Source organism: Lates calcarifer, linkage group LG2 (genome assembly GCF_001640805.2).
Source record: "Lates calcarifer isolate ASB-BC8 linkage group LG2, TLL_Latcal_v3, whole genome shotgun sequence".
NCBI classification, from domain to species: Eukaryota; Metazoa; Chordata; class Actinopteri; family Centropomidae; genus Lates; species Lates calcarifer.
The window spans coordinates 15,918,688-15,942,237 of NC_066834.1; the positions used below are offsets into that span (position 1 = coordinate 15,918,688).

Sequence of the window (23,550 nt, forward strand, 5' to 3'; positions counted from 1 at the left end):
ACGTCTATATTCAGGCTGACATCTTAGCAAACTGGTTATATCAACTTAGAGTCTTTTAAATGAACTTTTTGTGTCAGAAAGTCTCTGCTCATGTCACCTTGGGCATGTAGTTCACTAAGTCCACGGAAGAGACAGTGGACCAGGACTGGTCACCCTTCATGACAGGGGCAGGACACAGTGTAGTGGACTGTAACTGTATTAAAAAGTTGTATATCAACATAAACAACACTCCAACCAAGTCAACTAAGCTTTAAACACTGTGTAGCATTACATTTAAAACGCCATTAATCTTTGCAGTGCATTCATCACAGCACCAGTCGCACTGTATATCATTAATTTATTCAAGCAACCCTAAAATCTCGCGGTGCTACCATTCAGACATCTTGCATTTTATTAAGTCTGGTCTTGGAAAATTTTCTCCCTTAAACATACATTATATATGTGTATTCATTCCACGCGGAAACAGATTCCTGCTGGTTTTAGAAACCACATTATTTTTTCTCCTCTCCTCTGCGTTAACGGATGTGAGGCGGTTGGACCGAGCCTCGCGTGCCAATCCCGCGGAGTTTAGACGGTCTCTCACGGGGGCTCTGTAGCTGTATTGTGCGTCATCTCCATCGCTGCTCGGTCTGTTATTTTTCTCTCCGTTGAGGAAACATGGCAACTCCCGCCGCGGTCAATCCGTCCGGTAAGTCATCACGCACCAGCCTTATTCGCTGGAGGCGAATTGTGACGTTTATTGATGCTTTTCTGGAACAAGGGAGGTTAAAAAATAAGCAGCGTTTTGTTTAGACCGTTGCTGAAGATGGTTGAAACGCCGACAGGCCGCCGAAGCCTGGCTCAAGCATCCATCCCCCTTCCCCCCACTGAACCGCCGCTGACAACACAGCTATTCTTCGTAGCTTTGCGACCAACTTGTGTCAAAACGGCTCGTTTGTTGTGTAATTATTTGCATTAATACCTCCTGTGGTATTGTATTTTTGTTCCTGTTCCTCTCAGTAAAGCTCGCCTTAATGCGTTCGTTCCGCCGACCCTTTGCTTTCCCCACTCTGATACAAAAGGTTATTTTGCATATCCACCGCATTGCCCCTCATATGTTAGCTTATGTGTTGCATCGGATACATTTGAACATTTGTTGCCATTACAGAGAAGCAAGTTGACAGTTATATTTTTGTTTTTGTTTTTTCGTGCATCGCCTGTTGATTCCTTATTGCACAGACAGGGTTTTACGCTACATACGTTCCTTGGTGTGTGCTGCTTTCATGGGCAGAGCCAAATGCCAAACCGTGTTTTAAAATCTACCGATGTGATAAGGCATTTCCTATGGGTTTTGTACCGGAGAGAACACAGCAAACACATCACATAGCGTTTAATGTTTGCAAGCTGTGACATCAAGTAATACTTGAATAACATCTAAACTTTCAGAATCTGTCCCCCTGCTGCTTACTGAAGTGAACCAGTTATAAAAGTTTGATTGAATTCAAATACGTGACCCCTGGTCGTTTTCGTGTTTGACGATTTACCAGAAATCAATGTCCACATCTGACAAATCGTTTGCGAAGCTCTGCTTGCTATGTGGCTGTCTCGGTGAACAAAGAAGCTCTAAATTGTTAAATGTTTAAATGGAGTCTGGTATGATGAGATGATGATGATGATGATGGTGATTCTGCTCGTGAGAATTTGCTGAAACAGGCTTGCACAAGGAAAAAGCACAAATCTCAGTTCTCACTTGATTTATCTTACCTCCAGATTAGACAGTGACAACTACAATAGTCTGTTACCATCTTGCTCTCATTACTTTGTTTCCAATGAGCTGCACAGTTACCCTGAATTTAAAGAATACAGGTAATTATTTTAATATAGTCTGAGTGAACTGACATAGCAACAAATTAGTGGAATTACAGCTGAATTTAGTAACTGTACAAAATGTACCATGCCTGTTACTGTCTGAGGCTATGACTCAAAAGTTACTACTATTTAGTGGTATCAGTTAATACTACCAGGACTTAATAAGTATTTGGGTAAAAGAAAATAACACTAAAAGGATCAGACCAAATTGAGAAAGAGCGGCAAAGTAATTATTCTCCGTAGAGGACAGAGTGTCTGAGTTTCTGAGACCTCCATATGAAAACAGGTCAACCATCCTCTACCTCACGCTCTGTGTCACTTCATTGGCAATGTAAATGAAAAGGGAATATAAATAAAGAATTCGCTGGTTATTAGCACCTTCGCTGCATACAGAGTGTTGGAGATGAGGTGTTGTTAGAATGAACAATGAACAGATAAGAAAATAACCCTGTCAGATAACAGAAGGGTACTGTGAGAAGACAAAAAAATCCTTCCTCTTTCTCTTGTTTAAAGATAAAGCGATCTGTTAGTCATTGCACCTCTCAGACCAGAGACGAACTTGTAGCTTTAACTGTTACCCCCCTGCATGTTGTGCCTGTTGTAATGCAATGACCCATTCAGATGTTTGGCGGAAACATGCAGCGAGAGCTACGTGCAGCTCCTCTATCCGCTGATGACACCCAGTTAGAATTAAGTCATGCCTAATGCTGCTGCCGTTGATGCTGTAGCCAGGGGAGGACAAAGTTAGCCTGCTGATCTGTGATCAGCCTCACTGTTGCCTCTGGTATGGCAGTACTGTCAGGTGTATTGACCTCAGACCAGATTCCCAGGGTTGTTGGGACGCTGTGTCACTGCGGGATTATCTCCAGCTGGAAGTCACCCAGATCCAATTGGTGTAAGAGCACGTGAAACATGACAAGTGAAATGATCTAATGAGTGTTGCGTGTCTACAGAGGGTAAAGATGATTTCAGGATCATGAAGTATACAAATCAAACTGCAGTATGGAAAAGTAAAAGTATTAAAAACCAGCAGAGAAAATACTTGGTCAGATTGTTTGTTTTTTGATTTGATCAGATACCTCCTGATTTAAATGACAGTGATTCTTCCACAAATATACTGAGAATAATTTAATTATTCAAGTCATAATCAAGAGTTCTATGATTCCAGCGTATCATTTTTGGCAGTAGCACGTGCTGCTTTTTTCTGTTTTATATGACATTAAACTGAAAATGGTTTAGACAAAACCAGACTGTTAAACATGTTCCCTCTGACCAGGAAGATGTGATGGTCAGTCACAATTTTAATACAAATCAAGTTGTTAGATAGATAAATAATCAGCATATTAAACAGTAGAAGTCATTAGTTAATTGTTACTTGTAGCCCTGGTTTTGCCAATTTCATGTTATATTTTCTTGTGCATTTAAATTGCTTGGCTTATTTATTAAAATTACATAAAGAATATTGTATACAAAATGTATAATACTTAAAATTTGAAATAGAGTAAAACAGAAAAAAGTGTTTTGATACAGTGCAGAAAGACACTGTATCAAAGACACTACTGGCTGTAATAGCCAGTAGTACCTCTAGTTGTAATTAGCTTCAATATGAGCCCATATTAGCAATTTTCTGATGTCAGCATATCACAATATGACAGATGCATGTTAAATCTGATGTAAATGTAAACATATAAACATGTAAACTGTTCCAATTCACTGAGCTGTGTTCCCTTGTTGTGCATCACAATAGACAAAACTCTGCAAATATGTAAAACAAACCATTTGCTTGGAATTATTTATTTAAACATTATTGAACCCTGCCTATGTAGTCAACAGCACAATTAAAAGTAAATTATTTCAGGACAGAACAGGAATACAGCATTGTTAGAGAGGTTGCCGTATTCAGTTGTGTTAGTTTGCTTTTTTTTTTAGGTCATAAAGAAACTAGCTAGAATATGTGTTTGTGTATTAATTGTCCTTTTTTAAAGTTAAATATCCTGAGGCTGTTTGATAGACCTGGTGGTTGGAAAAGAGGCAAGAAAAAAAGAATGACAGGGAAGAGAGAGAAAAGAAATAACCTTGTCTGAGGGGGAAGCAATGATTGAAAAGGAGAAAGTACGCAACATTCCCCCCGGTCTCTCAGCAGGCTTATTAATGCATTTGACCTCAGGGCTTTTTAGCTTTTGGTTGCCTGAAGATGTGTAAGCGACTTTGTTCAGACCAGGCTTATGATTGACTGTAGGTGCGGGTCTTTTAAGACAGTGAAACACTTGCCATGCATGTAAAGAAACACAAGGATTGTGCAGTTTATCCAGTCATAGACCAGTTGGAGGACTGTTGGTGCTCCATGCTACTGTTTTAGCATCATTGTGCTGAGTGACACAAAAATTCCCAGAATTTTGCAACCATAGAAATGTGTGAGACTGATGACCAAAGATGCAGCTTGAATGCCTCCTGTGTAAAGGTTATGTGTAGTTTAAAACAGGTTTGACTGGATAATTATTACAAAGCGACATGAAATAAGGGTGGGAGGAGATAAAAGATGAAATGCAACAGACACACTCAGTCAAACTAAATCTGAGGAGAACACAGGAACATGGGAGAAGAATTTGGAAATTGTAAATAGTTTTATTGTCAATACCAGGTTCATTACGCAGCTCTACTGGGGACATATGGCTGATTTTGGCTGTAATGTCCTCATAACTTAGTGAGATGAGACTCTCTTAAAAAGACAGTGTATGTCTTTTTGGCCCAGGTGTAGTGCTCCATGGGTTGTGTATTAGTTGTGGAATAGAGTGCCTATATTGACTGTTAGTGGTAAGTCAGTAGTGTGTGTGTGTTGTGTGCTGAATGACCACACTTATTGTCAGATGAAGTTGTCTCTTCATCATGCTAGTTTAGAGCCGTGTGTTACTCATACCCACTTCATGAATGAATGATGGAACAGTGCTTCTTGGACGGCCCTGCACTGCAGTTTGACTGTGTGTATTTCTCTGGAAGCAAAGACGAAGGAGGGGGGAATGCATACTGTATCAAATATTAACTATGTTACGTGGTGCACTGGGGCATACCGGAGGGTTTGTTTGGCCTATCCATTGCATCTGGCTGAATGAGTGAATGAGTGAATAGAGCGGAGAGATGGAGGGGAAAACAAACGCAAATAGAATGGATTTGTGGATGAGCGAGGAGGAAAATAATGCAGCGGCAGAGAGAGAGAGAGAGAGAAAGGGAGGGAAATATGAGAGGGAGATGGAGGCTGAATTGGCACGCAGTGTAATTCCTCTTAGCCGTAATGACACACGGCACAGTGGCTTTATATTGAATGGAACAGCGAGCACATATTTTACCAAAGCCATTACTGAGTAAAAGCTTATAAAAGGGCCTGTGCAAGAAAACCTCATCAGATAGAATTGGGTATCCAGGCTGCTAACTACAGTGGCGCCTCAGGCTTCACTTTGTACATCTGTGTAGATTGATTGTTTCACAGATCTCAGTCCTCCTATGGAATATGGAGCTGACTGAGACTGAAATAAGACTTTCTGAACCACAGGGTTTTCCACAAGTGCTTACAATGTCCAGCTAGGTAACAGAGGTAGTCGGCCTGATAAACAACTGTTGAACAACTCATTGTGTTTTATTTGTAGGTTCAGATTCCTTCAGTGTTCATTGTTCAGGAGGTTTTTACTGGGAGCTGAATTTTCCTCACAGATCTCCTCCTCTCTAAAATAAATGGACCAAGTAAATCAGTAAAAACACTGAATAAAACAGATGCAATGTCAAAAATCTAAGTAGTCAGCTGAAGATGTTTAAATGTCCAACCAGCAGCCAGCACTTATGGAAAACCCTATTTAACCCAATATTTCTGCTACTAGTAGTACTTCAGCCAACTAGAGGAGTTTAGTTCATGTCCAAAATGTGAATATTTCTCACTTCTGTTTGTCTTATATGATAGTAAGTTGAATATCACTGGGTTTTGAAACTGTTGTTCAAACAAAATACATAAATACATTTGCTTGTAGGGAAGAGATTGGTACTGGGACTGTTGATACTCTGATTGTTATCATAACATTATCTTGTTGCCAGTTTGTTGTGATATTAACTCAAATATTTGAAATAGCCAAAGTTTCATTGTTGTGTGTGGACGTCTGACTCTCCTCATGTGACTCTTTTTTACATTTCCAACAATATGTGTTTTTTTCCTTTCCTTGTTTTGACCCTGTTGACCCCAGTGCTGAACAGTGCATGTGTGTCCATGTGGGCAGGCAGAAGACAACATTACAAAACTAGCGATCAGAATTGCACTGCGCAAGATGATGTGAATATTTAAGATACAAATCATGGAAGACATGATAACTATAAATCATAATATCTCTATATATAGTTTTCACTGATTGTTACTGGTGGTGTAAAGTGGTGTACTGGTGACTATGGTTTGCAAATGTGCCAGAATGTCATCACTGCTGTATTGTTGATATCATGATATAAAATTTTTTTGTGTAAAAATTGCTATTGGTATTATCATGAACTGTATCAAACTATCAAACTGTATTTGAAGTTTGAACACTTCAGTTACAGACACACTGTACAAAGACAGAAAACAAAACAATGTAGACAAAGTAAACTTGAGAGTTTAATGGTATTCCTGTGTGATGGATACTTGTACTAACCCTCTACTGGTTTACTGTTGTGTCTTCCAGAGATGGGCAGCGAGTTGCCAGGGACAGTTGGGATGCCGGGAGCAGTTGGTGCTGGCCAGGTGAGGATGGGAGGAGCCGTGCCGGGCCGTGGGGGCAAGAGGAGATCAGGAGGGTGAGTATGTTCACTGCTGACCCGCTGTAGACGACCTGTTCAGGATGTTCCAAGATCATCAGGTTGAAAAATCTAATTAATGCAGATTAGCTTGTAGGAGCTTTGTGGACACCAGTGTTAAATATCAACATCCTGGTACAGGTTATTTATTAATGACTGGGCAGTGTTCTTTAGCTCAGTAATCACAGACTGTTTAATGGGGTAACAGTGTTTCTGTTAGACTTGTTTGTTCAGGCCTGGTACCACATAGACTGTCTGTTTGATTTTCAGACCACTTTAGACCTTATAAACATGCTGTCCTGTCTTGACTTGAAATGATAAGTTGAAAGAACTTGTGTGAGTTCACTCAACTAATTACATTAAGTTTTAAGGAAATAAAATAGTATATTATTTCCAATGATCTGTGGTTTTTTATTAGTGATAAAAAATCAGTCAGGATGTTTTTTGATCTTCAGTCTTTCCATATGAAGTAATAGTAATGTGGTAATGCACATTTCTTCTGCTTGCCAATGGAATGGGTGTCTGTTGTTTTGATGTTTCAGTTTGGACTAATAGCTTAGAAAATGATTGCAAACTGAAACTCCATTTGTAAATGGAGTTTTTAGATTCTGTATTTGTGTGGAAATAGCATTAAAGGAATGAGGAGGGCTGCTTTAGACTTGTGTGTGTGTGTGTGTGTGTGTGTGTGTGTGTATACGTAGGGACACTATACATAAGTTCAGAACGTTTCAGTGCTTTTAACGCATGCACAGACATCAGGGCTATATAAACATGAATAAATAATACAGACCTGATGTAGGCAACATGGCAAATAAACATGGCACAGGGAGGCAACAGGGACAGTGTGTAAAACCACTGCTGCTTTATTTATTCAGCTGAGTGTGTGTGTGCATGTGTGTGTGTGTGTGTGTGAGTGAGTGTGTGAGTGAGTGTGTGTGTGTACGTCTTTCTGTGGTTGTGCAGACACACCAACATCAGCCATAATAGAATAAAACGGCATTTTTTATTTCGGGGATCATCTTCACAAATCTAGCTGTTATTTCAGACACTTAACTTTTTTCACCACCACCGTCTCAGTGTCCCATGACACACAGCTATCACTACAATTAAATGTCCTTTAGTGATAATTAATCTTGATAGATGAGGAATAATGTTGGACTTTTATTTCTTATTTCATGGCTTGTTTTTTGTGGTAATACATTTCAGAGAACATGAGAAAATCTGAAGTAGAATAAGATTTATTGCGCACAGGAGAAATAGTCTTTTGGCTCTAAGACCCCGGCAGGAAGTAGATCACCGTGGGAAGCAGTCAAATACACAGGAAACTTCCCTCAGAGCCGAGACACTGGTGGTGGTGATGAGAAGAGGGAAGCTTCTGATCAGAGGGTAGATAGAAGATGGCAGTTGAGGTGGTGAAGGGGTGGAGGTGGGTTGTACAACATCACGATGCTGAAATGACAGCAGAGGGAGAACATTTTAAAAGTTTGACAGTTTACGAGCGATTGGTTGATGGCGAACGTGTCAGGTGATTGGATGAAAACAGGAGTTAGCAGGAGTCCATTACCAGGGAGCCAGTTATCTCAAGTTCTAGTTTCATTTTTTTATATTATGAAATAATTTGGTAATGGGCACAGAAGTGAACATAATCCAGTAAGATTTGCATTTGCAGACATTGATAACACCATGCAGTATGTTCAGATTCACTTAAATAACCAGGTACAGCCTGCGTTCTCCAGTAAGCTGATTTCTTAAATGTCATGTAAATGACAACCTGGTTTCTGTCATCAGAATGATTTCCAAAGTTCTATTTCACCTGAAAAATATTTGTGTAACTAGGTTTCTAATCAGCTTTATCCTTGGAAGCATGTGCATGACAAAAGACTGCAGACAGCCAAAGTTGAGCAAAGTATGAAATCATCATTACAGCTGAGTCCGTTTATTTAAAATAACTGCATCCAAAACCTAACTGAAACTGAAACTAACACAGAGTCGCCTCTAGAAGTCTAAATAAGTTAATTAGCAATAAGTTAGCAATGTGAGTCTGCTGTGACTCAGACACACAAAGGAAGAAAGACAGAGAAAGAGAAAAATGGAAGAGACAGCATCTTCTATCACTAATGTAGTTTTAAAAAATATGCTTACAAAGTAAATTTAAGGGTACAGAAGAAATCTAATAGTTGATAGGCTGCATACAAGAATTTTTGATGTGATGGCCCACTGCCAGTGTCCATGCAGTAGATGCAGAAACTCAGAACAAAACCAGAGGCACACATACATCAAGTCATGTTATTATAATGCTCCGTCAACTGGGGCTGTATCTGAGCCTCCTGGTTCAGGAGTGTTTGGAGAAACGGGGCATGCATCGTGCTGCTCCATGACATGCTGCTCTGCTTTCCATTCCCATCATCCCTGCTCTGTTTCTGTTGCTGTGAAGTGCAAGACTACATTTGTAAAGTTATGCAGCCTAGTAATACTGTTACACTGCGATGGTCTTTGGGCATATTCCTGGCACAGATGGTTGATTTCAGACTTTGCAGCACAGTAATGTGATCCCAGTTGTGGAGCAGTGAGTGAGTCTGTGGTCTGTTGGTTCATCTGTCAGCAGACACAACTTTGTCACTTTGCAGCAGTAGAACCAAATGAGGAAGAACTTCATCGCTGCAAACTGATACATTCCAATCTACCTCTGTCTATCGCTGTGAATACACATGATATGTTTTGCCAAGATATCAGAGGGAATTTAGTCGTGAGAGAGCACCGTCAGCTCTCTGTCCAGTAGAAGTCGTAACTGTGTTTCCTGTGGTTCTTTCTCAGAATGGACTTTGATGACGAAGACGGAGAGGGACCTAGCAAATTTTCAAGGTGAGACCACCGAAAGCAGATAGCTCCAGGCCTGTCTGAAATGTTTTAGAATGAGTTCACAAAGATCACACAGTTCCTGTTTCAGGGTATCTGCAGGTACCATAAATTAAAGCTGTTAAATGAACATAATGTAATTCTTGGATCTCAGTTTTCCTTGTCCTGTTGTTGCATTAAAGAGGTCTTAACAAGTCCCAAATTTGTCTTTGAGAACCCTGCAGATACCCTCTGTACACTGACTGTTGCATGGACACCTCATGACTTACTTTTTCTTTCCCTCCATCAAAAATACAGCTCTGTTATGTATTCCTTTTTTTTTAAGAGAGACTCCGGTCTTTCTCTGTCACTGCATCTCAACTGTCCTTTCAAATTTAATTTATCTCAACTTGTTTTCCTTTTCTTTTTTGTCATATTGTGTACATTGTAAGTGTAGGATGCACAGTAAGTGCTTTATTTCTGAGCAGCACGGCAGTGGATTTGTTTCTTCTAAGTTGAGTGGTGACAGTTTGGAGGAGGAGGAGCTGCTCTCTGCTGAACACAGGAGGAACTGCACTCTTAATAATGGACATGTATGATTTATCTGGCTTCAGGAAAGCTTTGTATTCATACTGTGAAAGGGTTTACCACTGAACATACTCTCTGTATACATGTTATTCCCTTTAAATAGATGATTAACTGCTGTGTCTCATAGACAGGAGCTTTAGTTCACCTGCTTCTCAGTTACATACAGCTGTACAGAGACTAAACTGGAAAAGGAGGAAGAGTTGTCTCAGTCCAGTGTTACAGGGGTGTTTAAGGGAGGAGTGGTGGTGCACTTTTTAGGATGTACCATCAGCAAAGTATGAAGACGCACACAGCAGGAGTCGTCTGTGTCAAAACTCCATAAATCAACAGGATATCATGGATGACAGATTGTCTGGGGCTAACTTTAGTTCAGTTCAGTATTTTAAAGGAATCATTAAAGGAAAATAGCACCTTTCTTACAGCTGGGTCTCATTTTTTACCTATTTACCTATTTTTTACTTTTACTATTGGCTGAAATCTGTGGATGCTGGGTTATAGCATGGAAGCAAATAATAGCTATAATATTTTTTAAAGAACTAAGAACAACTTAATTGTAAAATGTTGTTTGAAATTTAAAAGAAAAAGAATCAAAATTCTCAATTTATGAATTAAGAAAGTTTTCAAATCGAAAATTTTCAGTGCTATGAATTTAGTGTGGTATGTAAATGCAGCATATGAATAGACAATCAGGCAGGTTGGACACAAGCCTGATTTGTTTAAAACAGCTGAACCCAGGTATAAAAACCTTTTATATTAGATTGTCTCACCCCCCTGTGTGGCTGCCTTACGCACTTTACTGTTGTACAACAGTCAACAGTTAAGTTCAGGAGTTGATATAAACTGATAAAATCAACATGAGTGAACAGAATGTAAGAACAGCAGCGTTTTATATCTTTACTCAGAGGCGAACAGAAGACTTTTATCACCAGCCATCAACAGCCTGTTTTGTCCATGTTTTTTACCATCAAATTTTGTCCCATCTACTGTCATTAATATGTGACAACCATTGCATGTGAAGAATATGGATGATGAAGCTGCTTCATGATGCTTTTCATATGTACATGTTATTTGTACATGGTGTTACATGCTGTGTCGTCTCTCCTCTGTAGGTATGATGATGATCAGATTCCTGGTGGAGATAAGGAGAGATACGCCAGGTAGGCCTAGCCAGCTGGGGGCCACAGAGGATTTTCCATTGACTCAGGGATCAACAGGCTGTACAACCTGCACACCTCACACCTGTTCTGATCCTGAACTAAGTGAAATACTAACAAGTGATTCCCAACAAATTGGAATAATTTATATTGGTGTATTAGAAATAACTTATTTGGCAGTCGATGAAAGTTCTTTTCAGACCACAAAAACCTTCCCCCTGTGATGAGGGAGTAGTTTAATCAACAGGTGTACACATCAAAATCAGTCATAAATTGCTGGACAATGTACTAACAACAAATTTCACCACAAAAATGAAGCTATTTCTATTTCTAACCAATTATCTGGTCGTTATATAGGAATGGCCCACTTTCCAAAATAAGTACAGTGGGGTTGTTTGACTGCAGCGTAGGGAAATTCTGTGATGGCTCAGAAAACAACAGCTGTGAAACCTGCAGCTAAACCTGCTGCATCCTGCCTGATGGAGCTGCTAACACAACTAGAAGGATTTTTTTCTCCTTAATAACAATATTTTTAGAGAAACATGTTTTAAGTTGTTTATTTTTTGGCATGAAAATTGTCCAAAATATTAAAATGCTGCAGCTTTAGAGCTTTAAGTGTCAGTTTGTACGTTTTGTGTGTATAGGAGTCTCTAAAATCATCTTTTTGGCATAATTTTGTGTCCAAAGGAAAGTCTCCTCTTCAATCAAAGTAAAATTTCTGATAAATCTTTAACTTTCTGGCTGACGTGTGTTGTTGTAAACGCATCATTTTTCTGTTGTTTTTCCATAATGTTGATGTAAAGAATCAGATATAATGGTAAAGTTGTTCCCTTAGTATTTCAGTTTAGACTGAAACAGATCAGAGTTTGGCTGGCCGTACCCTCTCCAAGTGTCTAACTGCTCTTCTCTCTGTTTCAGAGAGAACCACAGTGAGATTGAGCGACGCCGGCGAAACAAAATGACCCAGTACATCACCGAGCTGTCAGACATGGTCCCTACCTGCAGCGCCCTCGCCCGCAAACCTGATAAGCTGACCATCCTGCGTATGGCCGTCTCTCATATGAAATCAATGAGGGGCACCGGCAACACGTCCACTGATGGGGCCTATAAGCCCTCGTTTCTCACTGAACAGGTACTGTACTGTCAGAGACCCAGAACACACACACACACACACACACAAAACCATGTTCACTGTCTCTGCACTTTTTCTTGTTTTCATTTTAATTTTACTCTGTCAAGTCTATAAATTGATCGACACAAAATTGTCATACATTTTACATCAATACCCTAAAAAGCTGACTGAATGTGGGGAAATGCTTATCGTCTTTTGAAACATAAAAACACCTTGTTTGAAACTCGTGGGTTAAACCTTTCACAGTCTCTTCACTGGATGACATAAATCTTCTCTCCAGGTTCCTTCTTCTTTGAGGATATATTTACTCTTTCTTCACATGTTTGATCATCTGAGCCACAGTCCAGATAAATATAAATATTTTCACAGTTACACAGTTTTTGTTCTTCAGCACATTAAATTGGAAATAAAATAATGGATACTATGTAAATCATCTGATTTTTCTCCACCATGCAAATGATTTTACGGTTATCCACAAGACCTGTGCTCCTTGGTCTACCAGGTATCTTCTTCACTTGCATGGTCACTGTCATGGTGACGACAGACAAGTCCACCTCAGTCTAAATGGCAACTGTCAGCTCAGTCAGTGTGAGTGACTGCCCGAGAAACATCCAAGTGTCCAATTTCTTTTGAATCCTTGCTCTTTAGGCACTCTGTGTAAAAGGGCTTTATCTCACACACAGATCTTTCAATATTGACATAAACCCACTCAAATTAAAGATGAGACTTGACTTTGATTTGGTTTGTGCTGAGGGATAGAGTCTAAAGAACAAAAAATGTGTAACTGTCTATACTTGTGGTCTGTGTTCTCCCAGGGGAACCATCTCTGAATGGGGACTATCCTCTACTCTGAGGGAGATGAAAGTAGACCTGCCTTCAGTTCAGTTATTCCACTAGTGGTATATTCTGATAAAACCACTGCCTCACAACACCTGGACCTGGATTCAGTATTGTGTATGTTAAAACTGGACCTTTGCTCAGTGACCAAAGTAACCAAAGCTGCTCACTGCTTTTACTGTTCATCCTTTCCCTTTCCAAGAAACTGGAACAGTTTTGACATTGGTAACCCTTGTAAAATGACTCCCTGGGTAGATGACTGCCTACTAATCTAGCGAGTGGTTTGAGACACACCCTGGTACAAATCAGAGGCTGATGTCCTCATTTGTCGTGATTATATACTTTGACAATGGAAGGCCGTGGCCAATGTGTAATTGTCAAATGATTCACAGCCTGTTTTCTCAGTTAACTCAGTATCTGTGTTTTGTAGGTTACTTGGGTTTTGAGTTGAAGATACTGAAGGTGCAGTCGTCCTGCAGCATTATCTGACTCTTAATACTTGTTTGTAATTATGGGTAATTGATGAATTTAATGCAACACACAGCTGGTTGTAGATAGGCTTTGAATCGTTTTTTGTGGGTCGTTTATGTCTGTGTGCTCATGTACCTCTCTGCCTCTGTAGGAACTGAAGCATCTGATCCTGGAGGCAGCGGACGGCTTCCTGTTCGTGGTCGCTGCAGAAACTGGCCGGGTGATCTACGTGTCGGACTCGGTGACGCCGGTGCTGAACCATCCCCAGTCAGAGTGGTTTGGCAGCACTCTCTACGAACAGGTCCACCCCGATGATGTGGACAAGCTGAGGGAACAGCTCAGCACCTCAGAGAACTCCATGACAGGTAGAGGAAGTACTGCCAATAAGAGTTACCTCTCAGTTAAACATTTTCCATTTTTCTTGCTTTTGTTAGTGATCGGCTTGAAACTATTTAACCATTTAAACAGGTTAACTACAGTGAGCTGTGCTGCAGAGAACGCTGTGTGTTTTTCATCTGTTAGAATGATGGACTACATTTGGAAAACCTTTTTTTCATGGCAGAAGTTTTTAGCTATTGTTACAAGAAAAGCACAGGGCAAAACAAACATGGCTCAGTTCCATCAGATGTCCCACTAAACCATGCCAGTGTGCTTATGTACACAGTGCCAGGAAACTGGATCTAGCTCACATAAAAGGACTGCAGTTGTGTTTAATGTTATCAGTTACACCTGTGTTTTTTCCTGCCAGGACATATCCAAAATGTCTGCTGTTAAAAAGTGAACTGTCAAAAATAGTGAGAATTAAGTGATGTATAATGTGTTACTTTTCTTTTCCTTCTGTTAGCTCAGCTCTTTAGTGGTGCAAAAGCTAAAATGAGTTGCCAAAACAGAGTAGAGTAGTTTTCATCAAAGAGTTTTTGTGTCAGCTCCAAGTTTAACAAATGTTCATTCACACTGACTCTAAGAGATTTACTTCAGGATGTGACCCTCCACTTTCTTTTTATCCTCTGAGCTTACCTGTTATCTCCTGTCTGGCTCGCTTAGTGGAACATAATATACCCAGACAGCTGATTAAATCACACGAATCCCCTGTTGTCTGTATGCTGTGAACTTGTCAACAAAATAATAATAATAATAATAATAATTTCTTTACATCACATACAAACATTATTTCTATAGCTATAGTTACAAGGTGCTTCACATAATAACATGCAATATGTACAATAAAACGGTTAGAACAGACAATCTGTATTATAAAACAAGGGCATATGGTTTGTAGTTTTGTTGTTACTGTTTTACTTAAAAAAGAAGTATAACTTAATGTTTACATCTTGTATAGCTGAAATGATTTCCTTCCTTCAGTCAAATATTTAATGTCTGTATCTACAGCAAGTAGGTCATCACAGTGAGAATAATAGGTTTGTTATAGGACAGGACACACTCGGGCGCTCTTCTCTCAAATGAAATAAAGAAGGTGTGTATATATCGGGAATTGGCCAAAATGAGTTTGAAAATCAGAAAAATACAATATCATGCATCCAAACCTTTAGCCATTCATATGCAGATACTTTACCTGTATTGAAAATGTGTGGACCCACACCCACAGTGACTGAAAACTATACTGACTATAGAGTTACAGTGGGCAGGGTGGGGGCAGACTGTTGCATCTGGTGTGAATTTCCTGTTAGGCCTCATGACATCTGCTTTGACTTCATCTAAAAGCCAGGGATATACATTTTGCATAATTTCTTCAGAAAACGATTGGGGAAAAAACAATAAGCAAGGAATTTACAATGAATATTAACACACATCACATGGAAGTCCTGAATGTCTTTTTTATGGGTCTAATCTGGCCCTCTGGGTCGGTGGTTTGATAACCCTGCTCCAAGGAAAGAGCTGTATTTTGGGAAATGGATGATTCTGTGTTTTTGGAAGGGCTTAAAGTCTGGATATCTCAGCCTCTACTTCAGTTTTGACTGTCGACTGTGTAATATTAAATCACTGGAGTACCCCCTGTAAGGCTCTTGTAACTAATATAAACTCAGGCTAAGGCCACACTGGGTTTAGGCAGAGATTATAAACTCTGACTTCCTATCAAGTGATTTGGATATTGTGTTTTGAGGCACTGAGGGCGACTTGCTCATAGTGCTCACTAGATGGCAACACTGTCTTGTTAATCTCCTCCTCTCCCTGGTTCTCTGGAGGCTCTGCAGTTCCTCAGCGGAGCCTCTCAGTTTGTATTTCGGTCCATCTGACCCCATAGGCCCTCTGAACCTCACTGAGCACCCAGCAGGGCCATGTAATCAGTAATCTCCATGTAGAGCTATGACAGATGGAAATACACACATGAGCATGCACCCATACACAAGCCTTTGAAGTCCCAGCAGTTCTCAGAGTTAAATTTCATTCAGTGGAACCAAAGCAGTACGTTTTTGGAGGCTTTTTCTCCGTCTTCTGTTGCTCACTGTTTGAACTTTTGTTGTGTGCCTGGTGTAGGACTGCATGTTTTTCCAGCTTGCTGATGGAAAGGACTGAACAACATTAATCACCCAGAGGTGGAACAAGTGATTGTTTCCTGCATACCAGTTGTTGCTGTCTATATTCACTGTGGGAATAATAAGTGATTTTACTGTTTTGGAATCTTTTTGTGGGGCATTAATCGTGTGGTGATCTCTGCATTCTCTTAGCTAGTGCTCACTATTTGCTTTTAATAGCTCTAGAAACTCAGATAGGCCCTGCTCTTAGTTCAGTGGTGACTGGTTTTAAAGCAGGTTAGCCTAACTCAACGAAAATACTAGAGACAGGTGGAAACAGTTGGCCTGACACCTACCACCACCTCTAAACTCACAAATAAACACATTTGATCTCACTTGCATAATCTCTACTTAAACACATAGGATGTTAAATATTCATTTGTGGCTTCACATGCTGAAACTAACAGCTGATTATGGCTTAGGTTGCCAGATACAGTTGTTGAGCAGAGTTTTTAGTCATCTCTACACAACTCCACACAACCTCTGCACCTGGCTGTTGTTCAGCAATGGTTCCAGCACATAATTCACAAATGGTCATTTTAACATTTCTAAGGCTTAAACAAGGAAGATAGAACATGTTCTTCAGAAGACAGATGGTTTGACACACCAACTGGAACCACCATCTTTGAACAGAGGTGGTGGCTAAGAACACCAACCATCAGCCACCTATAACTCAGTCTTTAGATGGCAGGGTGGGTCAACAACTCTCAGGACCACCCCACCAAAGGGTAAATACCTGGGACTCCTCCATCAGATTTTAGAGCTGAAGAAGCCTTTCAGATGAGAGGTGAAACATCTTCAAGAAGCCTAAAAGAAGTCCGGTTGCCTTCAACTCTAGCACTCAAGACCACCATGACCTTAATGACTGAGAACCTACACAGACAACATGTTATTCAGTGAGCTTTAGAGCGGTTGGTAGATGTATTTGTGAACTTTGGACAGAACCAAGCCAGCTCTCTCCCTCGACTTCCAGTCTTCATGCCAAGCCAAGCTGACCACGCCCTTAAGTATTAACACATAAACTCACTCTCTCAGAAAGCAGACAAAGAGGTATATCTGGTCAGACCAACTGCAGTGTGATACTAGTAGATATTACCAGTAGAACAGACCAGTCCTTCACTTGTTTTCATGTTTCCGTTTGTGTGAACAGCCCTGAGTTTAAACAGTTGCTGTGTACCGATAAGATACAGAGTTACTTCAAAGCTCCAGATATGAACATCTTCTGTCTCGTGGTTTCAGGTGATGGAGTTTCTTAAGGCTCTGGTCTGTGATGAAGGGTTAAGATGGATGGATGCCAGCAGAGAAGTCTTTCAGCTTAAACTTAAGCTCTCATTTCTTTTCTCTCTCTCTCTACAAGCAGTGAATACAAGACAAACAGGAAAACACTCTTTGGGAAAATGGGAGAACAGATAGATGGCGATGTGTAGACAGAAAAGAAAGAAGAGAAGGATCGATAGATGGTGTGGAGGGATGGAGTGATATTTTGGCTTATACTGTAGGTCTGTCTGGTTATTGTCAAATCACTGCAGGGAATATATTTTCATCTCTTTCTGAAATTCAAAATGCAGCAACCGCTCCAGTGCTGCTCAAAATGCGTCATTCTGGGTTTCTCTTTAGCTCTCTCATATGGTCTGTGGTAGAAATGTCACTATGTCATAATGGCAGCAGTACGTTGTCACCACTGCGAGCTGTGAAAATAGCATTGCTGCCAGTAATGACTGTAAAAACTATTGTATAGCAGTGCTGTTTCATCTGAAGCCATGTCATGTCATTGCCATAATTTACATCTTGACCACAAAACTGTAGAGATCAGTTCACATGTTCCTGTGAGAGATGCATCCAGCACACAAAAGAACAGGTGCAAGCAAAAAATAAAGAAACTTTATTTGGTCCTTAATTCACCAGCTTTGATGTAAATTCTCATAAAAACTGGTTTTCAGGTGATGGTGGTCCCAGCTGTCATTGGGCGTGAGGTGGGGTACACCCTGTACGGATTGCCAGTCCATCACAGGGCCAACACATATAGACAAACAAACATTCACATTCACACCTATGGGCAATTTAGAGTTATCAATTAGCTGCATGTCTTTGGACTGTGGGAGGAAGCAGGATCAGTTAATTCACATCAGTGTAAAAAAAAAGTTTGATAAATATGGACCTGGGTTTAGAAAAATAATTGAATTGTTCAGTTCAGTTGTTTGTTTATTAGTATTTTTCATTAGTATAGTTTGTACTGGTTTGTTTGCTTTTGGGTGCACAAGCTACATAAGCTATATAAATCACATAAGTTTGTATAAATCGAGAGGATATTGCTTGAATGTTCCACAGTGATATCATTGATATCGGAAGTTAATTGCAATCACAAGATTGTTCAGAAAATTTGCAATTAGTTATTTTCCTCCAATCGTTTAACTCTTGAAGACAATATTCAGCTGTTTTCACAGGCTGACAAGCACAAACCATGACTAGGGAACTGATGAAACTGCTTGCTGCAGTATAGATCTTCCTAATAACACCTTCTCTAAAGCCCAGCATTTGTTGTCGTGTAAGCAAAAATTAGAAAATAGCCTGAATGAAAACACTACATCGTGCTTGTTGCGTTTGTTTCCTGTTGTGTTCTTTGAGCAAAGTGTTGATGATGTAACGTGGTCTGTTATGTGTTTACCATGGACACGAGCCTCCTCTCTCTCCTCTCCTCAACAACACAGTTGTGTGTTTGCGTGTGAAGTTCAAGTCCGCTTCATATTTGCGAGATGCTGAGGATTCCTTTCTCCATCTGGAAAGGATCAGCCCTGTTCTAATGATGATGAACACTGATTGTGCAGGTTATAGTAACAAAACCAAGCTGCGGGGTCACACCTTTTTTTTTCTTCTCCTCCATCCAGCACAAACTCATCCATAATCTACCCTCAGGGCTCACTGAGGTCTTCAGGACCTCGAGGCAAAATGAGAGTGAGAATGAAAGAGTCTAATTGAATTCAAATGAAGTCCCAGTTAACGAAATTATTAAGAATAATTATTAATTAAGTATTGGCTGTTCTAAAATGTGAACAACCAAATCAAGACTTTGAGGGTCAGTCTGAACTCTCTGTGTCGCTGAGACCTCAGTATTTTTCCTCTGGCAGTTGTAGAGATCAGCTGTCTCTTTGGGCCTTTGCAGGAATTTCTCTTTTCATCTCTGTTTCAGTGCCAGTAAATAGAATTGGTTGAGGAAATTACTCCGCACTTCGATCACACAAATGGAATTTTGATGTTAGTCACAGTCTGATAAATGGTGCCCATGAGGGCCTTTTATTATCATCAAAACACTACTCATGATGTGTTTGATTAAATATTGCAAAATAATCCTGGTAAGTGAAGGAACATTTTAACATTCTAATTATATCTGAATATGTGTTAGTACAGTGAGTAGTATTTTGGAAATCCAAACAATTGGGCTTTTGTTGCACAAATAACCCAATAACAATGAAATAAGAGTTTTGGAATGGGGATTTCCAAGTGTGACAGTTTGAATTTGGCTGTGCTCTACAGTGACAGGAACCTGCTGTTGTCTGCACCAAGTTCAACAACACATCTGATCCAGTTCTGCCAATAAAATAATTAACATCTGGATAAACCAACACTTTGTTGTTACTTATGTTGTATTGTTTATTATGAGATGCAGAGCTCCATGTTTACAAATTGCACCTTTGTTTCTCAAGCTAACATTAAATTGAGCGCAGATCTTCAATCCCAGGTAGTGACAGTCTTACAATGATGATCTGATGTTCTGACAATACAGTCGACCAGCTCTGACATAGAGCAAACGGGGGACAGAACAAAAGCAAAGGTGTTGTCATGAGGGAGCTCAGGAAGAGAGGTAAGGACCCAAAATGCAAACAAAGATTATTTATTTTAACTAAAGCCTGGCACACACTAAAGATTTTTAAAATCTTACCGGATTTAGCCAATGTGAGAGACCGCACACTCGACGACAAATAATGACAGACACAAAAGACACAACAGGAGGATAATGAAATGGTAATAAAAGTCACTGAAAACACAAGAAAACTAATAATTTCCAAATTAAACCAAAAACTAGAGTCACTCAGGAAGGGGGGTCATGACAGGTGTAACACAACACAGTTTTGTCATCGTTCCTTTGCTCCTAATGACACATCTAGAGGTGAAAAACAACTGTTGAGCTCTGAATTTGTGTGTCTGCTCAAGTGTGTTTTTTCTCCCCACCTTCAGGTAAATTAGCCCTCACTGGTGGGCCCTCACTGGTGATCTACATGTTGATGTTATCTGTGCACTTGCATTTCCTAATCTGAGCTGCTGTTTGTGTGTTTAACAGGACGGATTCTGGACCTGAAGACAGGAACAGTGAAAAAGGAGGGGCAGCAGTCCTCCATGAGGATGTGCATGGGCTCCCGACGCTCCTTCATCTGCCGCATGAGGTGTGTGTGTTTTTATTTCTCCACGCTGCCTTGGTCTAAGTGTCTTTTAACTGACTCAGGCTAGTGAGCAGTACATCCAGTGCTGGGCTGTCTCCAGTCAAGTGTTTCGTTACCTTGTGCTTTTAAGTTCAAGGCACTAGATTTCCAAAAACTTCAAACGGTTGCTGTATTTCACTAATTTAACCTGGAATTTTTGTGGTACTCGTTTTGCGCATTCACATTTTTAATTGTAGTTACACTGGTTTAATTTGTCTTTTGTGAAGCTTGCAGAAATTATGAATATACTCCAGTAGTGTTAATTAGGAAACATTGTGTCAGTAATAGATTTAGATAATGGCTCAGTAAAATGAATTAGATGAGGCTAAAATGAACCTTGTTGAAAACAAATGGAGCCTCTCATATAAAGTCACCTCTGCTTTGTAACCGTACATGGAAATCAATTGACGTGCAAGCGAGTGGAAATGGTACACAGTGGTAAACAGCAGGGGTTCATGTAATGTGACAAGCAGTCAGCAGTATGTAGCTCACAAAGTGACAGTCATTAGACGTTTACAAAGAAAGCGATGGCAGTTTTCTTTCTTTCAGCCACTGCCTACACAGAACATTGAAGAGTCCTGCTGAGCTGTGTCTAATTAGCCCCACAGACACTTTTACAACAGTGTTTCATGCGTGATTGATTGTGGCGTTCAGGCTGTTATTCCCGCAATTAATCATAATACGCAGGCTTATGCAGGGTGAGTCACAGGCAGACGAGGAAACTAGATGAAAGATACAGTGAGTGAAAAGTAGGGTTGAGCAATGAGATAGAAATCAAAATTACAATATTAACAAGAACATTTTAATGATAGGAGCATAAATAACAAAATGACAAATGTAGGGATGTCCAGATCAGTCCCAGATCTGATTGGATATCTGCTGACACCGAGTCTGAGCCAGTACCTCCAGTACTTCTGAAATCTGAAACACTGAAATAAAAGATGCAGCTCCTAAATCCAGAAATATAGAAGTTTCTAAATATAATCTAATGATTTGATATGAATCAAAGATTAACTGGAACAACGCTGTTGGAGAGTATTCATTAACCACCACATGGTCAGATCTATATTCACCTTCACCTTCCCTTTGCTTTTTGTGCTGCTGCTCATACATGAACCAAAACAGCAGGTGCACTTTAAGATGCCAGCAGAGTCTGTGCATCCAAGACAGACCGCTTTGCACTTGTTGTGCTTGTGCAGGTCCACTTGTGGTTGTACAGCTGTGTTAGAAAGTGGAAGGTCCTCTCACCCAAATAATGTTTGGCTGAGTACAGTTATCAGCTTGCAGAGAGCACTGCAACCAGAAAACAGAATATTACATATTTTATTTTGGCCTTTCATCAGGATGATGGAATTTACGACAGCTGATATGACCTGTCGCTGGTGACTCTGCTTAGTAATTTTAACCAGTGCTAAAATGAGAAGCTGTTTTCTGCTAATAAGAGAGAAGGAGAGATAATGTGATAATATGAATATTGTGTTTCTACAACCTGCAACTGTTATGGCAGAGATGTCACTGTGATGATTTTCAAGATCCTGTCTGTGAGGATTACAAACCGTCTTTACTGTTTGCTGTTTGAATGCTTACTTCAACTGGACGTCTTAGACAGTGTTTCACTGAGTCCCACCCACCACCACTGCTCCTTTACATTGTTATTGAATGCAGGGCTATGTTCACTCTGAATCCCTGGTTGTTTACACATTCAGCAGACTCAGCAGACGCATTTGGAGTCATGGTGAACGTAATTCCAGTATTCATTTCCTTAGCTCTGTTTTTGTCTCTGCCAACTGCTGAGGGAAGCATTCGTTATCAGATAGTAAGGATGGGCCATATCGTATTGTTTGTGATATACAGGAAAAATGATGATGTGTGTGTATGTGTGTGTGTGTGTGTGTGTGTGTGTGTGTGTGTGTGTGTGTGTGTTTGTGTGTGTGAGACGCACTCACAGGCAGCAGCTCACATGCAGAGTGAGAACAAACATGGTGGAAGGCAGAGCTAAATGAGGAGCCACAACAGCTTTAATATGCAAAGTTTGAAAAAAAAAAAAACAATAAATAACAGTTCTTCCAAAGGATGGTAACACATCCAATCTGTTCCACCACCTCAAACACAAACACAAACACAAACCCGAGTATGAGGAAAGACAGAAGATGTGGAGGAGACAGCGACATCAAGCAAAGTTAAGAAAATTCCTACTCAGACGAGAAATGCCGACACAGTTTCTCGTTGTATTTCTTATGACACAGTGTTTCACCCACCATTGTTTTGACAGGGCAGGCCGCCCTGCTGGGCAGATAACGTCCAGTGAGGCTTTCTGAGCTTGTCAGACATGACGAGTGGATGACAGAGTTGTTGTTCTGTAACAGCTGCTTTGAACCTGGATGATATATGACTCACAGCTGTTGTTTAAATTGAGATCTTCATGGAGCCATAGCCGGTTTCACACCACATGAACTTGAAGTGACATGCCATTCAATCCTGACATAATAACATTAATATTTTTGCTCCTCAGAGGTAAATGTCTGCTGTCTCCATACACTCAATAATTAGACTTTGCAGGCTTGCCATCTATATTCTCATAATTGTTGCCGTCTGTTGGACGTCACTCCATCTCTACTCCGTAACTCCTGACCCTTTTAAAAACCCTAAATGCTAAATCTGTCTCTTTCCTCGTTGCTCTGTGTCACGATATCACACAGTTTGCCCCACAGCCCTCAGTACTCATTGGCTGTAAACTACTTCAAAGTAGCTTTGACTGTTTCAAGAGCTTGCAAGAGCTCATGTTTAGTTTAACAAAATAACATACCTTTTCCAATTTCTTTCTGACACGCTCTGTGTGTGTTAGTGCCAGAGTGTGTGGGTTCATCAGG

General features: G+C 40.2%; 1 protein-coding gene across 2 annotated transcripts in view; it reads left to right on the plus strand.

Annotated features, from left to right (window-relative positions):
* The first annotated feature begins 354 nt into the window (after positions 1-354).
* Positions 355-23,550, plus strand: part of arnt2 (aryl-hydrocarbon receptor nuclear translocator 2) — a 51,015-nt gene continuing 27,819 nt past the window's right edge. Inside the window, exons 1-7 of one of the 2 annotated variants that reach the window (XM_018692873.2) lie at positions 355-688; positions 6,543-6,654; positions 9,469-9,516; positions 11,187-11,234; positions 12,150-12,363; positions 13,823-14,036; positions 20,542-20,644. In XM_018692873.2, the coding sequence (XP_018548389.1) occupies positions 658-688; positions 6,543-6,654; positions 9,469-9,516; positions 11,187-11,234; positions 12,150-12,363; positions 13,823-14,036; positions 20,542-20,644 (770 nt within the window). In that variant the 5' untranslated portion in view covers positions 355-657. The remainder of the gene's footprint in view (positions 689-6,542; positions 6,655-9,468; positions 9,517-11,186; positions 11,235-12,149; positions 12,364-13,822; positions 14,037-20,541; positions 20,645-23,550) is intronic. The other variant, XM_018692874.2, reaches the window with a different exon arrangement.